The sequence below is a fragment of the Anabrus simplex genome, chromosome 2, assembly GCF_040414725.1.
Source record: "Anabrus simplex isolate iqAnaSimp1 chromosome 2, ASM4041472v1, whole genome shotgun sequence".
Lineage (NCBI taxonomy): Eukaryota > Metazoa > Arthropoda > Insecta > Orthoptera > Tettigoniidae > Anabrus > Anabrus simplex.
In genome coordinates this window covers 1,038,630,209-1,038,650,380 of record NC_090266.1, presented here as the reverse complement: position 1 = coordinate 1,038,650,380, position 20,172 = coordinate 1,038,630,209, and the positions used below count along the sequence as shown (strand labels likewise).

General features: G+C 37.1%; 1 protein-coding gene across 1 annotated transcript in view; it reads left to right on the top strand.

Moving 5' to 3' along the window:
- The window catches only part of LOC136863266 (uncharacterized), a 326,298-nt gene that overhangs the window by 167,054 nt on the left and 139,072 nt on the right, over positions 1–20,172 (top strand). Inside the window, exon 4 of the mRNA XM_067139651.2 lies at positions 5,650–5,796. Coding sequence (XP_066995752.2) covers positions 5,650–5,796 — 147 coding nt within the window. The remainder of the gene's footprint in view (positions 1–5,649; positions 5,797–20,172) is intronic.

Genomic DNA, 20,172 nt, shown 5'->3' with positions numbered 1-20,172 from the left:
CCAAGTTGAATCCCCTAGAGTTCCACTATCAGGTATAACTAAAAATACATTCTACAGAAATGAGTGAAATCATTTCTAGTTGCATTTCTCAGTAAGCCAGAATATGCTATTATATAGTATATCAGTCAGCCACGTCCAATGAAATGTACATATAATCTGACGCCACAAGCTAAGTCATGCCCTTTATCTTAGGAACTGGATGCATTTGGAGTGGTATTATTAGTATCGCTCATATTCAATTTCATATTGATCATATTTGGCCAGAAGGGTGAACGGGCCACTTACTGAAATTTTCAATATCAACAGAAAACTGATTTGTACCAATCTTAAGTGCCATACGCATTTATAAAGCCTTATTCTTTTTCGACTTCTAATGAAGATCATGTGCGATTTAACTGTTTGGGTTCTCACTCGGATATAAAACATGTGAATGTTTGGCATATTCATCCCTTTTGTTAACAAACAGTGCCTTTACTTGTCTTATTCACCCCCTATGTTCACCCTGCTGGCCACATCTGAAATTCTTTCCAATTTTACTGCTTTAACTAGCTCCCTTTTTATTCTGACATATTTGTACCTGATTTGAGGATAGTTCAAATATAGAAAGCATTATAAAAGAGTTTGAATCACTTGATCACACAATCAACTATTTATTACACTACATAAACAAAGTTTCCTGTGCTCAATAATGGCAGCATGATAATGGCAAGTAAATAAAACAATGAAACTGATTTAAAGTTCCTGTGGATATTCATCTTCCTAATCAGTTTCCTCCCAAGTATCTTGGAAATTTCCAGATTTTGGTAACTGCAGGTACTCTAGATGGTAAGTTGGTGGAATAATGTGCATTGAGCATAAGGAAGCCATGTCTAGTATGCCAGTTGGAGGATCTCTTGTTTATTTTTAAATCTTTGCCTTTTCATAGTAATATTTCTGCAGTTGTCTCATTGTTCTCAGAAAGTGTGTGGGTAATATAAAGCAACTTTTCTCCCTTCAGAATTGACTGAATGGATGTCTTTAAGGTGAATTCACTTCTTCTTAGCCATCAAGTCAATATCAGCAGAATTTTTCTTCCAGTCTTCAAATTAATGATGATTCAGAACATGACCTAAATATGGTTGAGAATTAGTTCTGGAATTTCTGATTATTATTGGTCATTCACTAGGTGCCCAGATTGTTATTTTATGGTAGGCTGCTTCAATTGAGACATGCATTGAATCCACTTGGGGCAGAGAGAGTTGGCCATGCGGTTAGGGATGTGCAGCTGAGTGAGCATGCATTTGGTAGATTGTGGGTTCAAACCCTACTGTCAGCAGCCTGAAGACGGTTTTCTCTGGTTCTTCAATTTCATGCCAGGCAAATGCTGGAGATGGGCCTTAATTAAGGCCATGAGCACTTCCTTCCCACTTCTAGCCCTTTCTTGTTCCATCATCTCCAGAAGACCTGTCTGTGTCAGTGCAATGTAAAGCCTATTGTAAAAGAAGAAGAAAAAATCCACTGGCATGTATATGTGGCCTGGAACAAGGTAAGTCACTTTGATTACCTGCAGTCTTATTCTTATTCTGTCCCAGGCAAGATTTGCTATTAAAATTGAAAGTTATTTCATTTCTCTGAGCAACATCAAAAACTTACTTTTTATGAATGGTGCATATTTCGTTAGCCCCTCTTCTTCCATTACATTCACCCCAGATGTACAAAATGACACTTCTAGTAGAAACACAGAATTGTATACAGCATACTTCCTAGTGTAATGCAACAATGTACTGTCTCGCATTAGCGTATTGAGTATGTACCAAGTACCTTCTGACAGTCAAATGAAGTAGTAAGGATGATAGTCTTCAGTACGTACCTTCTGGTCCTTTAGGAATATCTCTTCCACATGTTGTTACTCCTTAAGGTGGATCTTTGTTCTGCAGTTATACTTTCTGTGCTGAGTTGAGTGGCTCAGACGGTTGAGGCGCTGGCCTTCTGACCCCAACTTGACAGGTTCGATCCTGGCTCAGTCTGGTGGTATGTGAAGGTTCTCAAATACGTCTTCCACATGATGGTAGATTAACTGGCACGTAAATGGAACTCTTTCAGGACTAGATTCTGGCACCTCAGCATTTCTGAAAGTTGCAAAAATGTAGTTAGTGGGATGTAAAGCCAATAACATTATTATTATTATTATTATTATTATTATTATTATTATTATTATTATTATTATTATTATTATTATTATTATTATGCATTTGCATTATTATTATTATTATTATTATTATTCCTGCTGGCAGTGGTTTATACCTTCACAGATACATCATTTGTCTTTCTTTCAACTGCAAAAGCCAGTATTAAAGTATGGAATATCTTCTTCACTTGGATACTAACAGGATCAGTTCTTCACTGTTTGTACAGTCTGTAAACATTTGAAACATGTTTAATCTCAGCTGGCAGATTTATTCTTTCTATACTCTTCCTGCAATAATGTGAATGTACTGCTGGCAAGCACATAATGAATTCTTTCACTTCCTTTACACTAATGTTTTTGTTTTTTTTGTTATGTGGCTCATGGCGACCATGCATATCTGGTTTTGCAAAAATTAAATCTGGCTAGTTTTTAACAGTATAGCTAATAAGTTTCTCACTTATCGCATGCATCTTTAAGAAATATCTTGAATCACACATCCTGCGCTCCCCATTAAGAGGCAAAAAGTAGTGCTTATTTTGCAATTTCCTGCTGTGCATGTCCTTAATTCTCAGTCTTTTTACTGGTACTTACTTAACATTAGTTAAAATAGTTTATTTTATCTAATCCAGATGTAAAGTTCCGATATTCATTACAAATTCTCTATCTGTCCTTTTATTCAAACTTGCTGCATTTGTTATTACAACTTTTCCCGACACACGGATTAACTAACACAGCTTTTTTAGGTGCTCGCTTGCCTCTACTCGACATATATTCTTGACCACATAAACTATTCTCCTTCTGCAATTTTCTTTGGAAATGACTTTTCCTTTGTCTTCCCAGTCTGCCGTACAATTACTCTTGCCTCGTGGCGGAGTGTGTGTATCCATCCAAATCTTGGTCTCTAACTTCAGGTAGTTTCAAGTCTGCAGCTTGGTGTTAATCATTTGAAGGTCTGCAAAGTGTGAAGGAATCTTGTTGTTTGTCTTCAAAGGAGGAACAATTAGTTTCCCCTTCCAGTAGTCAAATCATCAGTATCTTAGCAAAAAATTGTCCTCAAGAGTCACTATTGTAACATTATTAGGTTACAAAAGTTCAACATCTTCCAAGTAAGGCACCATTTCACACTCAAATACACAGTCAAAATTTATTTAATTACTATTCCTACTATCATCTGTCCTCCAAAACACTTCATAGAATGGAAGTGCTAAATTCAGTATCACGCTTGTTTTTGTCACCTTAACTGTTTCAATGTGTTCAGCATTCTCCCTCTGATAAATTCTCTTTTTCAGAGAAAGCTCCACCATTCTTCTCCCTCTGAATAAAGACATATTGAAAATGTTTCTAAAATAAAGGCCAAATTAACCTAAGTAATCACTGAACTAGGCAAAAACTTGTTTAATCTTTATGCAGTTTCTTCCATTGTGAGGTACTACCAACAGAGTATTAAGATGCAAAATCAGTCTACAACTTCAGTTAAGATAATTGAACCATATGCTGGTAGAGATTAGGATTATTACTTTTATCATGCTTATTATTTCCCAAACAAACTGATATATCTGAAAACTAGGCCAGTGATTTGAATTAAGTCTTTCTTCCCAATTTTAAATCATTGTTTAAAAAAAGATGATTATCACTATACGCAGGTAACATCAAACAACAAACTGCTGAGTTAGTAACACAAACAAATCCACCTTGCCACGCATCAACAGTGCATGTAAAGTGTAATGCATATGAGAAAGCCAACACAGTATGAATGAAAACAATGATTTCAAACTCTTTGGCAATAGAATCGTGCAGACATTTGCCCTTCTGGCAGTAAGCACTTTCACATTGGCCTTTTTGGCTGCAGAATTTGCCCTTTTGGTAGCTATCATTTGTCACATTTGCCTTATATCTGCTACAAAAAGTTATTTTTCCACTGTTTATTTTCAATACTAGACGTTTGCCGTTGTGGCAGTAGATGCATTTCGATCTATTGATATTAGAAATTACATAAAGTGAAAATCGCAAAAATTGGTCTATTTGCTCTTCTAGCAAAATACGGGAGATATCTTTCAAGAGTTGAATATCAAACTGAGATACTGAGTCACTGGCTTCTCACCAAGGGGATTGCAGTTTGAATGTATCACTCATCATTGAAGCTGAGATTTCTGTTTGTTGTTGCAACTTTTCTCCAAATAAGAACTTGCCCAAAATGACTACATTGTTCATAGACTTCTATTGTAGGATAAATAAAAGAATTGGAAAGTATTTTTCTTCTGTATACCTTTGTTCAAGCAACTGGAAACTCAACTGAATTATATGGTTTATTGGGAAAGAAAGAAAATGCAATATGCACTTAAACTTACATGCTGTAAGATTGTTCTTAATATTCCATGAACTGAATTCTAATGTCAGTGAAGTATCCTCATAATACATATGGTACTTAATTTGAGAATTTTGATACAGGAAGTTGGAGCTATGGGAGGAAAAATATAAATGCTAATAATTGATTTGGGAATGAATGTTTAGTGAATGTAGAAATATAACCATTAGTGTCTTACTCAACCATTTATCTCTCTAGATAATATACTCGCTAAGCTTACTCGGGGATTGTCATTTAAATGGGATAACTTTATATACCTGTCTAAATAGATGCCTTTCTTCAGAATCTGCAATGTCAATTTAAGGTGGGTTTAACTAATTTAACTGAACAAGTGGCTGCACGGTTGAGTTGCATATCTATCAGCCTTTCATTTGGGAGATAGTGGGTTTGAACTCCACTGTCAGCAGCCCTGAAGATGGTTTTGCGTGGTTTCTCACTTTCACACCAGGCAGATGCTTTGGCTGTACCTTAAGGCCATGATCGCTTCCTTCCCACTCCTACCACTTTCCTATCCCATCGTTGCCCTAAGACCTTTTGTGTGTCGGTGCAACGTAAAACAAATTGAAAAAAAAAGAGATGGAGAAAATTGACTAATTAAAATGTATCTTAAGGCTGTTAGTTCAGATGATGTAAACGTGGCATGCCACCATACTTGTTTGACAGCCACATCTGTGCATGTATTAGGTTTCTTGTCTGTTCTTGTTAGATAATGAAGCTCCTTGCCTTTTGATAAATTGCCAGGTTACCCACCCACCTGCCCAATCGTATGAGGTTATGCAAGACTTTGAAATCCTGTGTTATTGAGTGGGCTGCTGGCCATGATTGCTCAAGCCCAAAAAATGAAGCAACCACCATTTTGGACCACTGAGGTTTACAATACAGAAGAAAGGGATTCTGTCCCTACTTTATAGTATTTTTAAACATATGTATCATGAAGGTGCATCTTCCAGTTACAGAATCACGAGGAAAACTTTGGTTGATGCAGTTTCTTCAGATTGTATGTGTGTTTATGCTAACCAAAATCTTATTCTCACTGTGATGCACCAACATATTTAAAACATTTTCTGCAATATTTATAAAATTCTAAAATTATTACTGAATTAAATTTATATTTCAGCGTACTAAAGACAGAGCAGTACAAGAACAATGGCTGCAAGCACTTCTAGATTCTATGGCACTTCCAAATATTTCCTCTCCTATGCGTAATAATGGAGGACCACTTCATTTCAGATATTCCATGGATAACTTACCAACAACAGATGAGGTATGTTTTATAATTACTATAATGGAAATAAAATGAGGGAACATAGATAATCTGTATTTCCTCAGTACTTCATAATTTTTACTACTTTAAGAATAATACTCTGGCTGTCTACCTGTTTGCCATGTGTAGTTCTGATTCTTCACTTAAAAACTAAATAATTGTATACTTTGAATTGTAAGGGGGTGAAGTAGATTATTTTGTTTACTCTGTATGTATTAAATAGTTGTCTTGTACAGATATTAAAGCTACAGTTTAGTTGACATTATTACCCCCTGAGGATGTGGGACGCAGACGAAGAATACACCCACGGCATCCCCTGCCTGTCGTAAGAGGAGACTAAAAGGGGCGACCAAGTGATGATTGTATTAAAAGCATGAAACTACTTGTGATTAGTACCACCACGCGGGGAACACTACGGATCACTTTTACTTGTGTGTAGTACCACTATGATAGGTACCAAATAGATTTGTGATTAGTTGCACGCAGGAGCACTGTGCAGTCAGCCTCCCACTTAGAGTGCACTGTAGGTTTTTACAGTACCTGTGATTAGTAGCACTATATGAGCGACACCATAGGTGAGACACCCTGGTTCTGGCTTGCTTATGATTTGTACCCAGTATATGAGGAACACCACGGGATAGTGAAAGTCCCTGTGGTTAATATACTTATGTGATGAACAACATAGATTTGTGTTGCCTGTAAATGGTGCCACAATATGTGAAACACTATAGTTCTCTATTACATGTGCGAATTTCATTACCTGCGCGTAGTTCCATAATGTGTGGAATACCGCAAGTCTACACTACTTTTGATTAGTACCACACCATGACAAATACCATGGTTCTACTTTCCTAGTGATAAGTACCATTATGAGGGGCCGATGACTTGGATTTTGCACCCCTTTAGACTGCAAGCATCATTGATTCAGTATTGTGCTTTAGAAGTCGTCCCTTGGTCAGTAATACTGTTGTTTTACATCAGCTTCTGTGAATGTGAGGCACTGCGGGTCGGATCCACAGATTGTTTTAAATTCATATCCATCCATTCATTCTTCATCCTCATGTTTTGAATTCTGGTCAATGGAAGATTTTGGACTTTAATTTGTTATTACATTTCGTCTCATTTTATACCATTAGGGGCCAATGACCTAGATGTTAGGCCCCTTTAAACAGCAAGCATCATCATCATCATCATCATCAGTTGACATTATTTCTCTAGAAGTTAATCTTCAGAGTCTATTAATTAATCAGTAGGTTTCTGAACTCCATTTATATAATATCTAAACATTAGTATAGGTAGTCTACAGTAAATGAAGAGCAGCCTTATTGACAATGTTAAATATTAAGGGGCCGATAACCTAGCTGTTAGGCCCCTTTAAACAAGCATCATAATCATCAAATGTTAAGAAGCCATAAAATTTTGAGTGGACTTGAAGTTTTATTATTAGTGATACTGTCCATAGACCATGCAAGAGTAAATTTACTGCTATGTTTGCCAAGTTTTTACTGATTAAAATTCTCCAGGAATCATCTACTGTACTTTGCCTTAATGTGTAAATGATCAGATTTTGAATATTCCCTTAGAATAAGGTTACCAGACTTCCTAGTTTCCTGGAGGCAGTTCCTGAATTTCACTTCGTGTCCCTCAAGGAAATTTGTCCCTTGAATGTCCCCAGATTTAATCACCTGTTCCTAGACATCTCCAGGTTTGTTGTTGTTTTACATGTATGATAACATCTGTAACTGAGGTGCTCAGACTGGGCATTTCATCCTGCAGGCACACAGCACTGTAAGCTGGTGGGCAAGCAGGCATGTGATGCACGTATGTTATTCAGCCACAGTGACGTTGTGGTTCCGTCAGAGGCTGTAAATGTTGGGCGAAGTTCTCTGTCACTCTCGATCACTGTGGCGATACCAGAGTTTGAAATAGAGCCAGAAAATAATGAAAGAAAGAGGACCTTGCCGAATCTGATGGCAGAGAGCAAGTGGAAATTTTTCTTTTAGCAAACAGGAGATCATGCAAATGCCTGCTATGTGGGGTGGTCTGTTGTGTCAGAGGTATAATGTAGAACCCCACTATGAAACAAAACATGCTCATTCGCATGAGACTATTGAATGAGGTGATCGAATCAAAATGGTTGAAGAGCAGAAGGAACATTTGAACAGCGTAAGTACCATGTATCATTACCAAAGTTACACAAATAATATGAATCATGTTTTCACATCGGTAGTGGGTAATAAAAAGGAATTACACATTGTATTCCTCTTTACAGAATGGAGAAGACTTGTCAAATAGTAGTGCAATTTTAAGGGCTGGCTACATTATCGTACCGGTATACTTACTTGCACAGCAGTTGAAACCTTTTACTACAGGACCATTCCTGAAAGAATGCATGGACATAGCTGTGGAATGTGTACGCCAAACTGAAATGAGTGAATTCAGTCGAATTAACCTGTATTGAGCAACTATTGCTTGGAGCATGGAATAACTTGGAAAAGCTATTGAACGGCAAATGGCATTAAAATCTGAGAAATTTATTGCTTATTCGATGTGCCTTGACGAAAGTACTTCACATTCGTTCTTAGCACAGCACATCCTGCAATATTCGTTTGAGGGGTGGACAGAGATTTTGAAGTTACGCAAGTGCTAATGAATCTAGTTGCCATGAAGGGTACCACTACCGGGTAGGATGTTTTTCATTGTGTTATGGAAGCTATACGAAAGGTCGAATTACCGTGAGAATACATTGGTGTCAGTAGCCACGGATAGTGCTCGTGCAATGATAGTCAATAAAACGGGATTCTTGGCACATTTAAGGTCAAAATTACCTTCAGGTCGTGAACTTTTAACCATACACTTTGTTATTCACAAAGAGCCACTTTGTTTGAAGGCACTAAAATTTGACCAAATTATAATGTTGCATGGTTAATGTGGTGAATTTTTTCAAGGCATGCTGGTCTCACTCATAGGCAGTTTCATGAATTTCTGACCTCACTGGAAACAGAATATCATGATATTCCTTATTTTTATCATGTTAGGCAGCTAAGTGGGGGTAAGACCTTTGAGTGATTCATTCAGTTGATTGAAGAGATAAGGATTATCATGAATATGAAGGGAAAACCTTTCCATGAACTTTCTGGTCCTTTCTGGATCGTGGACTTACACTTTCTTAAAGATATCACCAGCCATCTGGATGCTCTTAGTAAATCAGTGTAGGGTAGAGAACGGGTGGTTATTACAATGGTCAATAAAGTGCAGTCCTTTAGTTGAAACCTGAACTGTGGAGAAAACAGTTTCCAGATCACAATACCATTCATTTTTCCAGTTTAAGTCAGTGAACAGGGAAAGTCACATAACACTAAAATACTGTGCAAAATCAACCATTAAACTTCCTGAATTATGTAAATATATTAAGTTTTACTGAATGAATGACAGAAATTTTATTTTTATTATGGGTATTACTGTCATTCCCATCCAAGGAATTGTAAATCTTAGCCTGTATGCTTAAACCCCATATCTTTGTAAATTGTAACATGTCAGTTTTCTTTGAATGTAAAAATATATAAGAAAATGAAACTTGCTGTTCATGTTGAGCACACTATAAATCAAAACAGAACATCTTGATGAGGTCTGTTTTCTTGCAATTAAGTGTCTTTAAGAAAAATACTGCACTGTATACAGCATTTTGTTGAGTAGTGGAGGAGAGCTTCATAGTCACTGTTCCATTCTCCTGCCAAGTATGTTCACGCTCTCGCTTCACCGTGATGTATGCTTGCTTTGTAAGCTGCCCGCATTTACGTCGGGCCAGCCCAGCCTGGCCTCAATGGGCACCTGTCTGAGCACCTCTGATCCATAAAATTTTAACTCATTTTATAAAAATAAGAGTCAGGGTTTTCCATTAGCGTGTCTTTGGTTGCGATCTCTTTGCCCATTAAACAAAGGTGTAGACCAATATACTTTCTGGATGCAAGTGAATGTTTTTTCTGCAAAGTGTAACTTCCTTTCTGTTTGCAGAAGTGTGGGGTGATTGTAAGCACATGGTATACCTGCATAGTGATGACTGATTTTAGAATAGTTAATTCAGTTTGAAAACATCTAAAAGACAGAACTGTTCAGCAAGTGATTTGATGGTGAAGGTGTTTCCTCTTTTCAATTGAGGTGTAGATCAATTTGTGAAAGTGGTAACATTGTAACTGTTCGCTCTCCTAAGCTTCTCATTAGAGGAGATGAAAGTTATTACCTGGGGACACATGAATATAAATACAACTACATGTGGCTTGCCCGCAAATTGCCATGCAAATAGAATCAATTATCATTCCATGGTTTCCCATTTCTCTATGTCATGTTTGGGTGCCAGCGTTAGTTTTAAACAAAACTGTAAAGCAAAATTTATATTTACTAGTGTAGAGACTTATACTTAAATCACAGGGGTAGGATTTTAAATAATTAACCATTAAGTATCGCTTAAGAAAGAAAATTAACGCAATATAAAATATAAATGAATTTATTATACAAAAAAATGAGATGAATCGGAAAAGGTCCTTTTAAGTGTGGAGGGATTTAAGAATTTCAGTTACTGGAATTAACTGTTGCTTGCATTATCTAATTGAAGCTCACCAATTGCAGCTTCCGTTGAGGTCATCTATTTTCCGTGGTTACATGTTCCCCTCTTCTCGTTGTAGAATTGGCTCCATGAACATCCTTTCTTCCTTCTGTGATGTGATTTGGGCTATCTGGACTAGCACTCCCTAATTGCCTAGTCATTAAATTAGACATTGGCCCTATACTTGTGAAAATTGATCAGCGTTGACAGTAGGAGAAAATTCAGAGATATGGATTTTTCCATGTTAGCAGAAATTTCAATCCAACTTAGCTAATCTACTGATACTATACAGACTTGCACCAAATGCCATGGACTAGAACTAAGCATAGTTCTTCGTCCAGAATAATTACTGAATATCTCACAAGCCGTAAGCTTGTTTCGTCTCACGCATCTCCGACAGCATCACAGCAGCTAAGTACTGTGTCGAAGCGGCAACACACTGTACGAAAATAACTGTCTCGAAGCGAGCACTCATTGTTTCAAAAATCAATAAAGTAGTTGACGTTCTCATTGTGATGTGTGCGAGTATCTCAATATAATGAAGCATACGATTCGTAGATCACATTATCACCTCCCTCTCTTCATTCGTGACAAGTCCAGTAGGCGTGACGATAATGTAGAATCCAAGCTTGCCAGCCTTGCACACGGGTAGCTGTGTAGTGCCTTCTGCTCATGAGTTTAACCCAGTGACTCATCCTAAATTCCCCGCTTCAAGAATAACTTTTCCGTGTACACAAGTATGAGATGAAATGACAACAACTCTGTCTCAACATCGACCATATTTACATTACATAATGAATTCCTATCCTACGTAAAATAATACTTTAAATAATAAATGATGTTCTAATATATGCAATATGGTTCCAAAAGCCTTATTTACAAATGATTGAAGTTAAAATAAATGTCATATAAATAATTGCCGATGGCGGATAATCTTGATATCGAGTGATATCACGTAATATAATTGTATACTAAATTAGTATGGCTGGAGAAGCCTGCATGGTAACATACGCCCTCCTGTTATTTACAAATATAATATATATGAAAATGACACACAATACCAATACGGCTGACATATACATCATCTTACAAACACTTAATAAAAACATACATAATCAAATCTTGTATCTCACTGTAGAGTGTCTGTTTCAATGATACCATATAACATTAGTAATAATTCCTACTGATTTTCTTCCGAAAATTTGTCAGAAACACTCATAATATTTACAACATAACAGGTAAATAACACACTCTTTGCACTACACCATCAAAGTGTTCTGCAGTTCCAGGTTATTATAATATATCCACCACACACACATGCCATCACACGTGGCTTACCTCTCTTAGATGGCAGCGAGCAATTTCTTCTTTTCATTGCAAAAAAATATACTTACAAAATTATTGCATTAATTTCCTTCTGCAGTTACAATAAATAATTCCCAAGTTATTCATGGCTTCTACAATAATGTCAGGTCTAGGCTCACAACCTATACATGAATTCACGTTTTCTAACTCAAATACATTTAGTGTTATCAAAACAACACCTGGAAGACATTACGCTTAATTCGCAGAAATTTATTGTCTCAGAGAGTGAATATTATAAGTGCCCAACATGACATGATCACCATCTTTCAATCTGTATGCACAATGACCAACCCGACAATGAATCTGGAATGGACCCTGATACAACAAAAAGAATTTCTTCGTCACCTTCTCTTCACTGGATGAGAGCATGGGAACACATAACAGAACAGAATCTCCTACCTGAAATTCGTCTAACACCTCAAGTTTCTGCTGTTTGCTACGCTTCTCAGCCGCTTTAATCAAATTCTCTCTCGCCAATCTGACATATATTTTAGAGTCCCGCTGAGGTTCCTGTGTAATAGCTAGTACTTTTGTCAGCTCATTCCTTGGATTGCTGCCAAAATGAACCTCTAATGGAGTGAATTTCGTACTTTCATGCTGTACCATATTAATCCATTTCTCGATCAATGCTAAAGAACCAACCAACGCAGTGTGCTTGTCATGAACTAAAGATCTAAACATCCTACCTAATTCCTTCATTGTGCGTTCACACATATTCCCTTGTGGGTTCCTAATTGAGGAAAAAACATGTGTGATACCTAACTCTGTCATCACAGCCTTCCACTTCTTCGATGTAAATTGAGATCCGCTATCAGATAACATCCTAGGCGTACCTAATTCCTGAACATACTTGTCACAAATAATCTTACTACAACTAAGACCTGTCGCTTTTCTCATCGGATACAGTCTGACTAACTTGGAAAAAGCGTCAATCACCACAAAAACGTATTGATAGCCATATTTATCACGAACTATGGGTCCAAATAAGTCTATACAAACAAGATCACCAGTTTTCTCAGTAATAACTGCTTGCCTAGGTCCTTCGAAGTACCTATTGGGAGCTTTACTCCGTTGCATAAATCACAAGAGGAAATAGTTTTCCTAATTTCCCTTTCCATCTTATCCCATACAAAACTTCTCTGAATCTCATACAACACTTTACTTGTTCCAAAATGTCCCAACTCCTTATGAATGAACCAAATTAATTCCGTTCTCAATGACTTGGGTACACATATACGCCAACGATCATCACCACAATTCTTCATTAAAAATAGAGCAACCATCTTATAAGTGTGCCGACTTTTCTTCACACTTTCCTGATCTCCATTCTCAAAATCACTTATCACATCTTTACACTCATTATCCTGAGATTGTTCAAAACGCATCTTCTTTAATCTATTCAAAGCTTCGTTATTGTCTTTATGAAGACATGCACAGATTAAAATGCCTTCATGAGTCTTAATGACACTACCTTCATTACACAAATCCCGGTCTCTGGATAGCAAACCGGCTAACATATTGTTCTTGCCCTTAATGTGTACCACTTTAAAATCATACTCTTGTATTGCTAAAATCCATCTACTGACCCTGTTAGATGACAATTTGCTAGTAGAAATAAAAGATAGCGCATGATGGTTGGTCCAGATCTCAAATTTTGTACCCAACATGTACATCCTAAACTTACTTAGAGAATATATAATCGCTAAGAACTCTAATTCAGTAATCTGTAGAGTTTATCAGCTGCACTTAGCCCTCTCAAAGCCAATGAAACAATCCCTAAGTTGTTCTCATCATCCTCCTGATATAGAACTCCAACAATACCACAATGTGATGCATCAGTCATCATAACATACTTCTTATCTCCTCTAGGATATTTCAAAATCACAGCTTTCCTAAAACCATCTTTCAGCTCTTCAAATGCCTTCTCATGGTATTCTGCCCACTTCCACTTATTGCCAGCTTTCAGCAAATCTCGAAACGGCTCTAATAAGTAGGAAAATCTTAATACAAATCTTCTAAAAAAAGTTACATACTCCAATATATGATCTCAATTCTTTTATATTCCTGGGCCTTTTTGCATTCAATATTTTCTCTATTCTCGTGCTTTCTGGAGTCACACCTACTGCAGATACAGTGTCCCAGAAAGATGACTTCAGGCTGACAAAATACGCATTTCTCCAGTTTAAGAGTGAAACTGCCTGTTCTAACTTGGTAAATACCCTGTCGAGATGTTCTAAATGCTCTTCAAGACTGCTAGATGAAATTACTAAATCATCAATATAAATAGTGGCATAGTGGTTGGCTTCGTTCCCCAGAGCAATATTCAAAGCACGAACTAAAGCAGAAGAACTAGTAGGAGTACCATATGGGACACGACAGAATTGATGCAGATTACTCTTGTGACTGAAAGCTGTTAATGGTCTATCTTCCTCCCTTAACAGAATCTGCCAGAAACTACTACGTAAATCTACAGTAGAAAACCAGACTTTCCCTTGAAAATCCTGTATCAGCTCCTCTACAGTTAACAATTTTAATTGATCAGCCGCAATATGTCTATTCATCTCTCTCGCATCAATACATAAACGGACAGAACCGTCGCTCTTAGGCACAACTAATAAAGGATTGACACACTGACTACTCGAAACTTCAATAATAGCATCACTTAACATGGCTTCTATTTGATTGTCTACTGCTTTAGCATATTTGTGGTATTGGATATCTTGGTCCAGCGAATATTCTTTGATCCAGCACTGAAAATGAGTGTTCATACACATGTGTTTTGCCAGGTTTCAATGAAAATACTTCCTTGCGTTTTCTCAACACATACAACAATCGGTCCCTCTGACCTTCTTCCAAATTGCTACTATCTACTGCTTCTCTCAAAGCATCATCTTGGTTCTCCTCTAACCACACTTCACATAACTTAAAATTTGCTCTTTCTTCTTCATCTTTTGAAACCTCATTGACACACCACATGTTACAAACCTCCACTTTCATCTGAACTTCGGCATCCCACGTGACTTTAATATCTTCATTATCCCACCTTAAGTATACCATCACCTCATTGTAATCTAACCGAGCTGAGTATAAGCTTAGCCAGTCAGATCCCAAGATAACATCTATATATATAAAATAACTTGTCCTGACTGACTGACTGACTGACTGACTGACTGACTGACTGACTGACTGATTCATCATCGCCGAGCCAAAACTACTGAACAGAAAGAAATAAAATTTTGGGGATGTATTCATATTAAGATGTAGGTGCTCGCTAAGAGAGGATTTTTGGATATTCCGTCGCCAAGGGGGTGAAAAGGGGGGTGAAATTTTAAAATGAGTGTATCTATATCTCAAAACGTTAAAGGTTTACAGATGTGAAAATTGGTATGTAGAATCTTCTTTAAAAATAAGGAAACACGTATTTTTTTTGTTTTCAGAAAATCCCAATAGGAGGGGTGCAAAAGGGTGAAAAAGGGGTTGAATGCCTTTAATCAGGATACCGGTACTTATATCTCAGAAACTGAAGATATTACAGATCTGAAAATTGGTACTTTTGATATCTTTCAAAAATAAAGAAACACGTATTTTTTTGTTTTTGGAAAATCCAATTAATGGGAGGGTGAAAAGGGGGGTGAATTTTTAAAATGAGTGCATCTATATCTCAAAACTTTTAAAGTTTACAGATATAAAAATTGGTATCTAGAATCTTCATTAAAAATAAAGAAATACATATTTTTTTGTTTCTGGAAATTCCCAATAGGAGGGGTGAAAAGGGGTGAAGAAGAATTTGAATGCCTTTAATGAGGATACTTATATCTCAGAAACTGAAGATATTACAGACCTGTAAATTGGTGTTTGGGATCTCCTTTAAAAATAAACGCGTATTTTTTGTTTTTGGAAAATCCAATTAATGGGGGGTGAAAAGGGGGTTGAATTTTTAAAATGAGTGTATCTATATCTCAACACTTTTAAAGTTTATAGAAGTAAAAATTGGTATTTAGAATCTTCATTAAAAATAACGAAACACGTATTTTTTTGTTTTCCGAAAACCCCAATAGGAAGGGTGGAAAGGTGTGAAAAAGGGGTTGAATACCTTTAATGAGGCTACTTATATTTCAGAACCTGAAGATATTCCAGACCTGAAAATTGGTGTTTGGGATCTGCTTTAAAAATAAAGAATTACGTGTGTATTGTTTTTGGAAAATCCAATTAAGGTGGGGGGGGGGGAGGTGAAATAATTGAAAAATTAATTGACTTAATTGTATGAGAATACTTACGTCTAATAAAAACTAAAGTTGTTACAGACGTGAAAATTGGTATTTGGATCTCCTTTAGAAACAAATAAAAACGCGTTTTGGGGGGGGGGGGGGGGGGTGGGAAATCATCTTGGGGGCGGGATTGAAAAGGAGTTGAATTCGTTTCATGAGGTCACACAAATCAAAAACTGAGGAAGTTAGAGTCGTGATAATTGGTATTTAGAAGATCCTTTACTATTAAAGAAACAAGGTTTTTGCCGGAAAATTCAATTGGGAGGGGGGGGGGGAAGGAGTGTGAAAGGAAGTGAAAAAAGTGAATTATTTTTAAGGGGATACTTATATCTCAAAACTGAAGGTAATAGACGTGAACATTGGTGTTTGGAAACATGCCTTTCTGTTATTTTTTTATGTGGGGGGGGGAGGTAAATAAACTTAACGGCGGTGGGGTGTAAAAGGAGGTGAGAATAGTTGATTTTACTGTTCATAATGTACTTATAAGGAGCCTCCGTTGCTGAGGTGGCAGCGCGCCTGCCTGCCTCTCACAGCTGGGTTATGTGGTTCAAAACCCGGTCACTCCATGATACATTTGTGCTGGACAAAACGGAGGCAGGACAGGGTTTTCTCCGGATACTCCGGTTTTCCCTGTCATCATTCATTCATTCCAGCAACACTGTCAAATATCATTTCATTTCATTTGTCATTCATTATCCATTGCCCCAGAGGAGTGCGACAGGCTTCGGCAGCCGGCACAATTCCTATTGCAGCCGCCAGATGGGGGCTTTATTCATCCCATTCCTGACCCTGTCGAATGACTGGAAACAGGCTGTAGATTTCCGATGTACTTATTCTGATCATGAATCGATCATTTTTTATCTTTCCTGGGTTCGTTTTCAAGAGCCATCTTTTTCTTCGGAGAACGTTGTTAGATTACGGTACATTCTCCTGGCATATAAATAAAAATTTAAACACCTTTGAAATAAACGATAGAATGAGATTGACCGTCCAATTGTTCACCTCTATAATAAGTTCAACAATGCACGGAATATGTCATTCGTATCACCAGAAATCCCGAACACTTGGCTACGCGCGACAATGGTGCTGGTCACATTATTAACAATGACAGTGGCAGCAGATGTAATTTACCGCCAAGTAGCGGTCTTGCTATGGGGTCCAGAACATCTATAATAATAATAATAATAATAATAATAATAATAATAATAATAATAATAATAATAATAATAATAATAATAATAATAATAATGTTCTGGACCGTCGTCAAATGTGCAGACCGCGCTGGAAACGGGTCCTGGACAGGTAATGACTAAGAATGCAGTCCAGCCGCGGATTCAGTACCGCCAAGGCACCCAAGAGGACACCACGCCGGATCTCCTAAAGGATTTGATCCATATTAAAAATTCTTATAGGAAAAGATGGCAAAGATTTTGGGGACCCAACTGACCAGGTGGAATACCTGGACCTAGCCTGGGAAGTACGAAATCGATTGCTGGAAAGAAAGATTCAAAAATGGGAGGAAACTTGCCGTAATCTATTAGAAAAAGAGTCGGAGCGCGAATTTTGGCGGATTCTCTCAGATAACCAGCCAGATCGCGAATTTCGGTGGATTATATATAAAACAATAAGCATTCAATTATAAATTTCAGTATAATACCGTAGCGAAGCACGGGTATCTTGCTAGTCAAATATAAGATTCAGAATAACAAGACATATCTGAATTTTTGACTTCCCGTTAATACAAATAGGTATGGCAACTTGTTTACACATTTGCTTGGATCATTTACCTACAGCAGTAATGATATATGTGGATTTCACAGGCTTTTCTTCAATCTCAATATTCTCCTTTTTTCTGTCCTCCTACCACTTTGAACTTACACATGACCTTTGACTGCCTGAATCCAATAACACCTGATACTGTGCCCTCAATACTATGATTGTAACAATGAGGTTATCACTTTTACTAGCAACTTCGACTTGATCCGCTTCCACCTCCCGTAATAACTCATCTCTAACATCGAGATCATGTGCGTCATTACACAATTTCTCGCAACATGTATTGAAGGCTGATAATCTGATCTGTCATTACCGTCTAATATCAGTTTAAATTACTTTGTCTCCTTGTATCCTGATTTCGGCTTGTGCCTTCCTCAACATTACGTTCCCTCTGAACATTCCTATTTTGCTGGTGTGACTGATTACCTATATATTGTTGTCTCGGTTGAAACTGACGACAGTGATTGTGTCCTTGTCTTCTGGGTGGTGTTTGATAGTTTGTGTGCTCTCGTGTACTACTACTATTTCCTAACGCATCAAATCTTGCTAGCAATCTTTCCATCTATCAGTTGCATATAGCTAGCTTCGCGGATTTTGTTGGGAAAATGTCTGAGTAATAATTTCACAATATCTCTCTCCGCTGACATCCCATGTACATTTTTACAATTCATAACGTGGGCCAAAAAGTACTGTCATAGAAACTGCTTGGTGTGGCCTAAATTTTCCAAAGACAATGCATTCTCTTTCCCTGCTTTGTATAACTTCACTCCAGAATTTCTCCGTGAAATATTTCTGGAATTCCACCATACTGGTCATGCTGCTCTTATACAACGCAAACCATGATTTAGTTTCCCCAATAAAAGCATTGCCTATTACTTCTAACGCTTCTTCCCATTCAATGACTCCTTCTATTCGTTTTTCAAACCGTTTCTTCACAGTGTTTAAAAAATCTAAAGGGTTAGTCTGCTTCCCATTAAATTTAGGTAGTTCAGTTTCACATATGAAATTTGTACCATGGCACTGACTTCCTATATTACCCTGCTTTTCTCTGATTTCTTTACGTATTTGTGCCTCCGACCTGTCAATACGTTCATTTATTCTTTCCTATTTTGTTTCTACATCACTCGCAAACATTTAATTACATATTGTAGCATTAATCTCTACCTTACCACACAGATCATCATATTGTTGTTGTACTTGTTCTGTAACTTTACTAATTTCTCCTACTTGTTTTTGAATTTTACTATTAATTCCTGTGATCTGCTGGTCTACTTTGTTCCTATGTTCAGTTAACTTTTTTCTACCACTTTCTCATGTTGGCTACGTCTCATCTCCTGTTCTGCTAACTGATTCTCAAAAAGTTTCTGCTGCTCTAGTGCTTCATCTAATCTACGATTTAAAGCATCCATCTTAGTATTAACTTCTCTGCTCATTTCAGTTTTCGTCTGTTCTATCTCCTTTCTATTTTCTTTAATTTCTGTCTGCGTTCTCTCTACTTCCTTCCTAATTTCATCTATTTCCTTCCTAATTCATTCGTTTTCTTCCTAATTTCATCCGTTTCTTTCCTAATTTCATCTATCCCTTTCGTTTGCTCTAATATCCCTTGCATAATCACAAACAGTTGTTGAATATTCATTTCACTATTCGTATTACCTTCTTTCTCGCCCTCCATCCTACCTACATCAGATTCTGTGTTATTTTCCATGCTCCCACCACTCTATCGTTTTATCTACTTCAATGTTTTCGTCTACAACATTCCTAGAATTCAGCGTCTTGCCTCCTTTTACTAAGTTTCTGCTACCTAATTTCATGTCCTTTTCACGTTACATATTGTAGCCATGATTCCCCCAAAATCGCACATATAAATTATATGGACACTCATTTAACCCCCACAAACATAGACTCTACTCTACTGCTTTCTTTCCACGAATACTTAATGGTTTTCGAGCTCCACATTGGTGCAACAAACGTAACTGTTTGCTCTCCTAAGCTTCTCATTAGAGGAGACGAAAGTTATTACCTGGGAACACATGAATATAAATATAACTATATGTGGCTTGCCCGCAAATTGCCATGCAAATAGAATCAATTATCATTCCATGGTTTCCCATTTCTCTATGTAATGTTTGGGCGCTAGCTGATATGACACAATATAAAGTGTCGAAACTAGTTCTGATAAAATAAATATACATGTTGTAATTTCATCTTAACAACATTTTAATGTATTGAATAAGGTGGATACGAATTTTTAATAAATTGTAGTATCTCAATATAACAAAGCATTTGATTCGTAGATCGCATTATCATCTCCCTCTCTTCATTCTTGACAAGTCCAGTAGGCGTGGCGATGATGTAGAATCCAAG